Below are 11,838 nucleotides of genomic sequence, written 5' to 3' on the forward strand. Positions count from 1 at the left end.
TTTAAAAAAGGGTTCTTTGGGGATTTCTCTTTTTTCCCCCCTTTTTCCCTTTTTTTTTTATTTTTTTTTTTTTTTTTTTTTTTTTTTTTTTTTTTTAGCTAAATGTGGCTCTGGGAGACGCATGCTTCATATGTTACAGCCTCCGCTGGTGTGTTGTTTTTATTCTGATTGATCCTTTATTTTCATTAATAACGTAACACTCACGACGGTCGGCTTGATCGTATTCGTGTGTCTTGATGTGCAAGACGTGTGTTTCGCTCTTTGAAATGAAGCAATCACAGTAGTGGAACATGCTAAGGACAAATAGTGGTCTAATTGTAAGCGGATTTGGAGCCAAGCTGGTTTCAGGCAGTGAGACGGGAGCTCACAGAGGAGCATAAAGGGTGGGGGGAGACTTTCATGCACACACTGTTCTCTTCATCGCTTATCCTCCCTCCTCTGCCTCCTTCCATTCCTCCTGTACGCCAGCTTTCTCTTTCGTTCGCCCTCCCTGTCCCTCATCGTTTCTTTTCCCTGATTGGCCAATGGAGCACTCAGTCGCCTCCCCCCCACCTCCCTCTTCCTCCCAGCTTCCAGAAGGATCTACGTCATCCATCAGAGATTTCCAACTGTATAACAGTCGACTCCATAACTAATACGTCGTGGCGCACTCCCAGAGTCCTCTTGTTTTATTAGGAAATCACCTCTTAAAGCCAGCAAATTGACCTGGAATTACTGCGGCCATCTGCTGGCCTTAATACAGCTATGATGACAAGAGGATAATAGTCGGTGGGAATGAAGGAGAAAGGAGAGAGGGGAGCACGGAAAGGTGGGGAGGGATGAAGCATAAGAGTATCTGATGATTCGCTGAGCTGCAGAGAGAGGCAGACGGATCCAGATGCAAGAAGTGACATCGATCGCAGAGACGTAGGAATCCCCTCCCCTCATGCGTCCACGGTTCATAACCACGATGGGCACCGACGCATCAGGAGAAAGGAATTTGGTCTCATGTATCAGTAAACATGGGTCTCTGTTTGCATGTTGCACTGCACCATGTTGCCCTCTCCCCTCAACGTGGGCCTCAGCATTACATAACTCTTTGTTTTTGTATGTGACTGGCGGGCCGCATGTGCTCAACTTATTCACCGCTTCGCTGCACAGACTCGGGATGGCAGCCAATGGCGAAGCGCGCTGCTCTTTGTAACTCATTTAGTCCGCAGAATTTTTTTTTTTTTTTTTCCTTTTTCTTTTTTTCGTTTTTGCTTGTTGGTTTCACAAAGCCGCCCTTCCCTTCCCTCCTCCAGCCAGCACTCAACTACCATTTTGGCTCGGTGCGCATTACGTCCGATCAGCTGATGTTTGGGTTTTCACAAGTACAGCCTACATAGGTTTTAAACACATTTTTTGCATCCCTTTTAGATTTTACTTTACCAGATTACTCCATTATGTAATGAAATGCTCTGAGGCGATTACCCTCTGTGCTTTGTGTCCCATAATGTGTTCCATCCAGGGCTAGCTCAGTAACCCGAGTTGATCCTCGTGAATGATTTAATGCTGACCCTTAACCTCATAGCTACGCATTATTGTACCATAAATTAGCCTGCAGGGGACTTTAAACCAACCTAATGCTTCAGAGTCCCTTTAATATTGAACTTTCATTTAAATAAGTTATGTTAATTTTTTTTAAAAATACCTCTTGATGTGACCTTCTAATAATGTGAGAGATGGAGTTTGTTTTGAGCCTACAGGATTATTTCTCGCTGCTGCTGTTTACCTTATCATCTCAGTAGCAGGTTTGTTCTGATAAAGGGGGGTCAATATAAAGTTTTAGGATGTTTGAGCAACAAATTGTGGAGACACAACAAAAGGGGTAGCTGGGAACTGGTGGATAATAATCAATATTTCCCAAGAATAGTGAATAAATAGAAGTATTTATCTCATCAGTCTCAGATTGGTCAAAAATCCATCTAAAGGATAAATTATTTTTCTTAGTTGTTCCACTTCAGTTGCATACTTTCCAGAAAGAAATTAGAGTTGTTTGATTAGAAAAGCAAAGAAAAAAGTATTTTCAGAATTGCAATACTGATTCCAACGGAATACATAACTATTAGTATCTGTATTAATCTGTCTTAGGAATTAAATAATTCCGGAAACAAAAACAACGTTTGCTTAAAGAGAAATGCCGAAGGAAACGAGGTACATTCAGAGTATAATCATCTGATTGGAGGTCTGGTTTGATCACATTTCTATTAACTTTACTCTCCAGCTATTAAACACAGGGTTTTTGCACATGATTTTTATTTATTTTGCATGCTCCATATATGATCGAAAGGCTTTGAAGAAAGAAAAAAACCCAGAAACTTTTAGGCCTGTTCCCAACATGTTGAGACATCACATTAGATAGCTATTGAGAAATAAATATATATTCCAGAACTCTTGATGACTTATACCTCTGACTGGACCTCTGCTTACACAAATATTAAAGCTCTGAGAAGTGAATTTTAAGCACATTACTCATAGAAAAGGAGAAACTGCTCATGAATTAATTATGCATAATTTTCAAAGGTTACAGAGTTCTGAAATGGCAAGATGAGATTACTACTTCAAAATGCATTCTACGTAAAGCGTTGACATTTATCTGTATAGTGTTTGTTTGGAGTGTTGTAAACATTGCATGGTTTTGACAATTTCAGGGACATATAAGACGCTGCCTTACATTACCTGCTTGACTCTAAATAACAGGTTGACACATTTAGTTTGCCAACACAAAGGAGGTTTTTAGAAGTTAAAAAGGCACTTATTTCCCTCAGGAGTCTGTAGAGAGCAGAAACGGACCAGCTGTTCTTAAAGCATAGCTATTCTGAGTATAGGCTATTAAAATGGTTTGTCAGAGGTGACGGAAAGACCGGCTTTGTTGCCAGGGGAAACTGAAGCTAGTGGGACACGAGCACTTGACTTCAGCAGCTACGGCAGCGGTTGATAACTAACAGCTTTGGTCATGCGCCGAGAGGTAATCGTTTCTGGGGCTATAACCTGCCACAAAGTATGAATAGCTTATGTTGATGGGGTTGGGCGCTCTTTAAAACTCTGTCCTGGTGGAGACAATAACGCACAATAATGAAGCAAGCAGGTCTAAGTCCATTATCAGGTACTTGACCTATTTATCACTTTTAATCTGCGAACAGGCAGCATATCGGGCAGCGAGAGTTCCCCGTCATCCCCAAAGGAAGTGTGTATTTATGATTTACATTTCCACAATGAGATTAATGCAATCCTCTGGTTTGTGGTTCAGAAAATCCTATTTGTATGTAGTTGTAAATAGCTCAATTGTAACTTTAAAAAAGATAAATAAATAAAAAGGCAGTGAAGAAACACTGTGCTAAAAGATTTTTACAAAACATGCAGGAAAAAGTTCTTGCGCATACTGACATTTTTCATGTATTTTGATTTAATTTTATGTGAAAAACCAATATAAAAGTACAAGTGGGGAAACTTTAGGTGGAGTAAAAGGAGGATGCATCTTTTTTTTTTTTTTTTTACATCTTAGTCACACAGCAAAGACAACCGTATCTCTGGAGAAGCTGCAGAGAGCCAAAGGTCCTGAGGAAAAGAAAAACAACAGGATGACAAATCTGATCTGCTTGAAGGATAGCTCCTGTTTGCAGTTTCTCACAACAAGCCATGTAGGGGACACAAAATGTGGAAGAAGGCTTCTCATCCAATGAAATTGAGTTTTTTTTTTTTTTTTTTTTGGGGCCCACATGCAGAATCCTAAGTGTAGGGAAGATGGATGAATCTGTCCTAGAAGAAATGCTGGAAAAGACATTCCAACATGTTCCAACAGGACAACAACACTAGATACCTGCAGCTGGAATTAAAGCAAAGTAGCTCAGATCAGAAAATATGAAACAAGACAGCCCAGTAAAAGTCTGACCTGAATCAAACTGAGATCGTATTACAACGCTTGACAAGTGATGTTGAGTCTCCTCTCCATAAAATGATGAATATCCAGAAGTGTGAGCAGGTGGATTCATAAAGTATTGATACAAGGGATTAAATACAAATGCAAGACTTCAAAAGTTTCACTTCGTAATTATAAATTAATTCGTGTTATCAAATTATAATACCTATGATATAATATCCGAATAAAATACCTTGAAGTGTGTGGTTGCAATACGTTAAAAGGCTCTGTATCACTAAAAGCATGCGAGAGCATTAACTTAGATTATTTTCTTTTCTTTCATTAATATTTTTTTAAGTTTTGTTCAGATATTATAGTAAACAAAGCTGTGCAACTGCCAACATCCTGCTTTTTGTCTGCAGTATTTTGACACTTGTGTGTGCTCAGCAACTCTTGTCTATGGCTAACGCTCCTTTAACCCGCTCATCCTGTATTTGCACTCCCTCCTTCTAACTGACCCTCTCCCTGCCCCACTTCCACAGTGCCAGACTCTGCCAGGCTCGACCCCACCCCTCCTCTTCTCCCCGCCAACCCCGGTGCCATCCCACCTGTACCCCAAAGCAGTGGAAATGGGAAGCGCGCCCCCTCCGGATGCCAGCCGCAGACAGCACAGCAGCCGCAGACTTTGCTCCAGCAGCAGCAGCAGCAGCAGCAGCAGCAGCAGCAGCGCTACCTGCCCAGAGAGGTGCCACCGCGCTTCCGCCAGCAGGAGCAGAAGCAGCTGTTGAAGAGGGGCCAGCCTCTGCCTCCCGGGACCCTGCCTCTCCTTACCACGGGATATCCCGACACTAGTGAATCTGCAGCATCAACCGTAGCCATAAACCCCTCTTCGTCCTGTACCTCTTCCTCCTCAGCCAGCTTGCCCACAGGTCAGCAGAGACACTTGACAAAACTCCACCTCTGCTATTACTAAATACTGCATAGGCTTGCAGAATGATGCTTGCTGTGTAAGAGTGGATTATTGTTCTGAATTGCTTCAGTTTTTTTTTCCATTGTGGGGGGACGTGGAGTAAAATCACGTTGTTTGCGGTTCTTAAAGCTGTCATCATTCTAAAATGTTTACATTTCTAGACGAAAGTAACATTTTACACTTTTAATTGAACATTAAAATTAATTTTAATTAACTTAAAATTGAATGCATGCCAGCTACTTAAAACGCCACACACATTTTTGCTTAATATTTTTTTGGGATACAAAAAAGAAAGGAAAAAAAAAAAAGCAAATTTCTTTTAAAGGTTTCATGGTCAACTATTTTTAATTTAGTAACAGCAGAAATACAAAATCTTCTAAAGTCTCTTTAGAGACTTGTTTTTTTTTTTGTTCTTTTTCAAAGAATTAAAGTTACATCTGAAAGATTTCTAGAATCATATGAGTAAAATTTTAACAGATAGGTAGCTAAATAACACAAATTTAAGAGAATTAATTGAATGTTCTTTTAAAGCTTCTTAAAATCTACCTTTTTGTAAGCATTTATTAAACAGCATGCATTTATGTAATGAAAGATTTGTGCTTTATGTGGATATGAACAACTATCTAACTCTTAGGTGCCAAAACCATCTTCAGTAAATACACATCCTGCAGTGTCGAGGTGCTGTGCATACTGAAAAGTTGGAGGAAACGGCAGGCTGATGCTGCCTCCCGTCCGCTTTCTTTTGATGGTCTGGCATCGTAGCGTGTTTGTTTTTTTTGTGGTTTCCTGTCTGTCATTTGTGGATAAACGTCAAAGTGAGAGTTATTTTCCTCCTTCGTAAACTGAGCGCTTTGTTTTGAACGTCATAATCGATATCCAGCGTCATAGCGCGGCTGTACGCAGGTGTCTCCCAGATGGCTGCTGGTCTGCAGTGGAGCCTCGTCTGAGTTGGTCACATTAATTGCCACTTTATGAGTTTGTTCCTCTTCTACTGTTAATGGAATTAGCGGCAGTCTAGCCGTTGCTCAGAAACATTACTGCACCCAGCAGAGCAAAATATTTCAGTGCAGACAATGCGACTTAGGGGTTTATTAACTTTTACCTGCCACTTCATAAATTTACCTGCATGTTGACAGTAGTTTGTGCTAATTTATTTCCCTGATGATGCATTTTTTGTGCCTCAGATTGAAATCTCAACATTCTGACAGTGACTCTCTATTGATATGTGGTCTCTTTCTATTTAACTTTGCTGGGTTTTTTTTCTTGGACTACATCTGCTGTGCCATGTGTTACGTTTTAGTTTTGTTTACCACTCTGCCTCTGGTTTTGTTCCTGTTAAACTCTGCTGAAGCATTTGGATCACAGGTGCTGCTGGCCACTGTTTATTCCTCACTTTGCCAGGCTGGGACTTAGAAACCGGGATGAGGTAGATGAAAAGTAAACACAGCTGGCTATTTTTTTTGCCTCTGTGTGTGTTTTCCTTCCTATTGCTTTCATGCTTCTCCAAGTGATAATAGTCAATTATTTACCAATAATTATCTGGTGTTGATGAAGATCCTTCAGGGCCTTTTGCGTCATGCGGCTTAATTCTCTGTAACTGTCTCAGGGCATCACTCGGCTCCTCCTCTGATTCTGTGAATGCAGATTTATTTACATGGCGACGAGATGTTTACCCTCTCGTCGTCTCTCTCCCCTCCTCCTCCTTCCTCTGATTAACACCCTCGTACTGCGCTCTGAGCTTCAGTGTTTCCTGTTTGGGAGGAGGAGCGATACGGAACGAGCTACTTGGTCCGCTGCCTCGGTGAGACCGAGAGAGAAGCAGAGAAAGAAGTAGAGAGCCAGAGTGGCAGAGGTCCAGGTCTGTGGGCTGAAGTGACTCATAGCTTACGGTAAAAGCTGCTGCTTCTCTCCGCCCCTCTCTGGCAGCCCAGCTCGGCTCTGCTTTTGCTCTCTGTGCGTCTTTGAACCGACGTGTTGCATTGGGATAGAGAGAGAAGTCTACTTTCCTGACTAAAGACCGACTCTGTTTTATTCCCTCCTATAAAACGGGAGTTTTCAATGAGCCCAACTCTGTCCGTTTCCCGCTCCTCGTCCTGAATCAGTCTTGTAAGCTAGCTACTGAAAATATGCAGCCCTACAGGTAAATGTCACCTTAGTCACATCCTGGTCACACAGCAGAGAGAAAGGTGGTCCCCTCCTCTCTTTGACCCAGTGGTGATGTTTAACAGGAGGAACACACTGGCTCCATTCATTGCCCTCCTTTCCACTTCTCCTCTCCATCTGCCTGACTCTGTGTTTCATTATCCGGCTACATGTGGATGTCTTAAAAAGCCAATCTGATAAATGTTTCTTGTTTTTATTTATATGCAACAAAAACAAAATAAAATAAAAAAAAAACACAAACATTTCCTTTCCTCCTAGATCAGAGGAACTTGTGTGTCATAGAGTATTAATCTGGTGTGAAGGCCTGTAAACAGTGGAGTCTTGGAGTATTTTCCTTGATAATTGAATTTCATGCTAAGGATTTTAGATGTTAAATGTGCCCATTTAATTTTAAGACACAAGGAAATGTAGTTTCTTCCATTTCCTCTGTGTTTTGCAGGGAAGTCATTTCCTTTTGGTATGTTAGTTGAACTCTGAATTCTTTGGCTCAGTGTGGATGAGGTGTTTTGTGGAGTTTGATCTACATGGAAGATGCTTTGTTAGACATTGAACCAGCTCTACGACAGTGGCAGCAGCATTCTGTGGGGATGCTTTTTATTCTATTTTTCTGTAGCAGTGATCAGAGATGTCGTTACAAGAAATGACTTAAGGCTCGGTCTGCGGCTCACCTTCCATCGGGTGACCAAGACCTTGAGTCAGTGTCCAGATGCCCTGCTGTCCACGATGCGGTCTCTCTCTCTCTCTCTCCTGTTTATAAATAAATTCAAATTTGGTTTTCTTTCAAAATGTTTCTCTCATCGTCTTTGTTTAGGAGCGGAGCAACCTACGCTCGCAGCTTCCACTTTGACTGGTTTTGTTTAACTCTGGGCTCTTGTCTTAATGTGTTTGCGGCGTTGCTGGGAGGATTTACAGCTAACCGCCTTTGCATTTGTAAGACACTTTTGTTTATAGCTTGTAAAATAATTAACGACTTTTATATACCAGCGGGGAGCTGCCGATGTAACGGAACAACAAAAAAGACTTCTCGGTGTAAACATGCCTCGATGTGTGCAAGAGCTGCGCCGCTAATGTGTTAATAGCTCGTCTGCTGGAGAAGAGGGTGCATGCACGATAGGCTTGATGTACTCTTTAAGTCTGCTGATCATGCCGTAAAAGAGCCTTGGGAATCCCCTCAAAGAGGCCTGGGATGTCTTGTGATGTGATTAAACATCAGCTCTGTGTTAACCACAAATGTTCGACACTCGCTCTCTGTTTTTCTATGTTGGCTGACTTTCTCTCTGCTTTTTCCTCCTCTGACTTTGTCTGCGAAGCCCGGTCGTCTCTGACGCACGCGTTCTCCTCCTCCGTCTCCAACGTATCAAAAAAAAAAAAAAAGCAACTTGCACACTTTCTAGTTTGCCCTTAGGGTGGGAATTATTAGTCAGACCGCACATTCCATATTCTGCCAATCTTCTTGTGATTCTAGACTTTTTTCCAATGTTGCCTTTTTTTTTTTTTAACGTAGCTAACAATCCATATCCCTGGGCACTTTAATGTTGAGGAGGTATAAAAGAGAGCTATTTTAAAACTTGAATGCTGTGAGGAGAGAAGGAATACAGAGAGGAGAACATGAAGTCCAGATGTCTTAGTTGTGTAGTTTCTTCATGACACAGTGTACCCTTCTGTTATCCTTTGGATTTTTCTTAATAATGTTATGATGAGACCAAACAAAAATGTACTGAAAGTGAACGTATAGAAGAATTTCTTCTATAAAGAATGCATCTTGTTTTTCATTAGACTTTGTCACATTCAAAACACACATTTTAATGTAATCCTTAAATTGAAAATTGCTTCACATTGGGAAGTGGAAAGAAAAGGACACAGTAATTTCAAATTGGTTACAAATAAAAGTATAAAAAGTGCAGACATTTCTATTCATCCTCTTTTAAACTTGGCAGCAGTTTTGTAAAACCTGCAAAAGACTTGAAACCTGGACAGGTTCATCTTTAAGGAGGACCTCAAACATACAACTAACACTGTAATATATAATGGTTTATATCAAATTGTTTTCATGTGAGCCATCAAAGTCTAGACATAAATCCAATTCAAAATCAGTTTTAAATTTTGTTCACCTTCTCTTTCCATCCAGTCCATTTCAACTTGAATCATTTTACAAAGAGGAATGGGAAGAAATTTCAGTCTTCACAAGTAAAGCTGGTAGAAACTTACCACCAATAGGTTTGCAGTTGTAAATGCAGGGAAAGGTGCAATTACAACTAACCACTAACCAAATAAAAGCATTAACTAAGAAGGGCCTATTCTAAATGGATGCATGAGTAATATTGAAAACACTGTATCTGTTTCCCTCCACTTCAGCTATACTCTACTATGTTTTGAATGAATTAGTCTAATATAAGTACTCATTGAAGGAACTGTATTGTGATAAAGTCGCTGTTACTCTGCCTTCAGCTTCAATGGTAAATTATAACAGGTTATCCTGCATTATGTCCCCGCTTCAAAGAACCGCAGCAGCAATTTAGTGTTAAACATGGGCTTAACTTTACGGCTCCCAACCTCAACCGCAATAGTAATTTTAACTCATTCATGCATGTAAGCCGTTATACTTCATATTTCAGTGAGCGACTTGTGTGTTGCGATGTTGCTTTATGATCAAATCAAGCCATTCCTAAAAGATCACGTTTTGCATTATTGGGGACTGCAGTACATCAACACAATGTGAACTTTCTAATCATCAGACAAAGAGGCAGTACATTTTTTGGGGAGTTCTGTATGTTCCCACCCAGCAGGATGTTCATCTGGCAGGCGGCATGCATTGTCAGCTCTGTACCATCTAGTCTCTCTGCCCTTCGGGGACTTCATTAAGCCAGGAACTGTACAGCTGAGGCCCACACCGTCCCTCTAGATTATTTCCTACTTCAGTTTCCAAACATCTTTCTTTTTTTTCTTTTTTTTATCTTACAGCCCTTTCTATCATACTCAGCTCGTTCTCCCTTGTGAACGTTTCAGCCAAAACAATCCTGGAGAGCAATTCTTTAAGATTATTCTGAAAAGTATAAATCAGTGCAATTATTGACAAGACGTATGAAATAAATGTAACTAACTTTTGTAATTTCTACTTTATTTTTAGTTGTTTCTCTGATTTGTACAAAAAACATGAGAAAAAGCCCTGCATCTTTTAGACACAACCAAAAATGGGAAGAAAAAAACAAAAACAAACAGACAAAAAAAAACAAAACAAGAGAACATACATTTCAAATAAGCCACATTTTTGTTGTCTTCATACTTCAGGGAACGTCTAATAATAAAATAGCTTCTCGACTCAATTTATCTATAGTAATAATTGCAGCAGTAATTTAAAATGTCTAAAACAACTGGAGCTCTGAATAACAATCCTGCAGGGTGATCTCTATTTATCTGGAAGTTATGAACATTGAGGATGATATGAAAACAGGTGGAAGAAATAAACACTGTTAACGAGCCGTAGCAAAGAGGTGATGATGCCCACTTTTAAGTCCCCCAAAGATCCTTCTTAGAGTGCGTGGTGTCATGATCTCTTGAAATATCAGGACATCTAAACGAAAAATCGTATTGATTTTACACAAAACTGACAATGACATAGTGTTTCAGATAGAAAATGACCTGAAATACACGACCAAATCAAAACAGAAATGATTGACCAGAATCTGATCATGCTTTGGGTCTCCATAGTGCACAGGAGAAGGGGTGGAACCACGGCCATAATAGGACCCTGTTTTCCAACAAACATTGACTTATTGTTGTGATGTGAGGATGCCAGGATAATTTGTAAACAATAGCAGCGTTGATCCAGTGGCCCCCTGCTCTCCTTCTTTTACCAGCCTGCATGTCCTCCTCCTGTCCACACCACCCAGTTTTTCTTTTTTAGTACTTCTCTTTTTTTTTTTTGTCCGTTTCCTTGCAGCTCTAGGACCTTATTTCTAATCTGCTCACAGATATCCAAAAGGTTAATGTGAGTTATGTTCAGATTACATCATCGTAAAGCAGATTTTTCCTTTCAGAATCTATGTGTAGCCTCACTTCATGTTTGATATGTGCTTTTCCATAAGCAAGCATGTGCAAATGCAAGAAAACAAAACTCCCGAATCCAGAGTGGGCTTTTAAGAGGTTTCACTTGCCGTCGTTTGCCTGCTGCTGCTGTACAAGAGGCTTTCCATTGTGGGCGACAGTGCTAATTGCAGACAGAGCCAAATATTTAGTCACCGACAGCGTTGAATGGATGAAAGATATGAGGGGAAGCCTGGAGAGGTACAAGTGTCCTCTTCTATGTTTTCTTTTGACTTGATTGAGAGTACTTTATGAAAGCCTAACCCGTTCCTCTCCGACAATCCCTTTCCCTCCCCCCAACCAGTCATGTTTCATTGCTTTTCCAGAAAGGGAGAATATCCTCCGTCAGGACAGGAATAGAACGCGATATAAATAAAGCCAGAGGGAGTCAATAGAAGAGGACAGACCCAGCCAAAGCTGTGTTGGTGGGAGGGACGTAGCGAGACGGGTGAGGGAGGAAGGAAGGTGTGGAGGAGGTGGGATGGGGGTTGTTTCATGCCGCGCAAGAGCTGTGCAACTTCTTGGCAGCATTTCAGAAATGAGCCTCAGAAGCTTGGCGAGCCGAGCAGACATATTGAGACAAGGATGGTCGCTGCGTTGCACAAAACCTAGCTCTTTGCAGGATGGTTGGGAGGCACCTCTCCACAGGTATTTTACTGCTGTCTGTCCTCTTTTTTTTTTTTTTTTTGTTCAGCTTCTGTTTTTTCCGCATTCCCCTCTCTTCGTCCGTGTTTTGGCGCTG

General features: G+C 40.9%; 1 protein-coding gene across 5 annotated transcripts in view; it reads left to right on the top strand.

Moving 5' to 3' along the window:
- Positions 1 to 11,838, top strand: part of tnrc6c1 (trinucleotide repeat containing adaptor 6C1) — a 43,293-nt gene that overhangs the window by 11,376 nt on the left and 20,079 nt on the right. For 3 of the 5 annotated variants that reach the window (XM_015053074.1, XM_015053076.1, XM_015053075.1), the window contains exon 4: positions 4,423 to 4,809. The exons of 1 other annotated variant lie outside the window; for it this stretch is intronic. In XM_015053074.1, the coding sequence (XP_014908560.1) occupies positions 4,423 to 4,809 (387 nt within the window). Of the gene's footprint in view, positions 1 to 4,422; positions 4,810 to 11,581; positions 11,745 to 11,838 lie in introns of those variants that run through there. One more of the 5 variants, XM_015053078.1, reaches the window with a different exon arrangement.

Source organism: Poecilia latipinna, unplaced genomic scaffold (assembly GCF_001443285.1).
Source record: "Poecilia latipinna isolate Pla-1442-1.1 unplaced genomic scaffold, P_latipinna-1.0 Scaffold1159, whole genome shotgun sequence".
Lineage (NCBI taxonomy): Eukaryota > Metazoa > Chordata > Actinopteri > Cyprinodontiformes > Poeciliidae > Poecilia > Poecilia latipinna.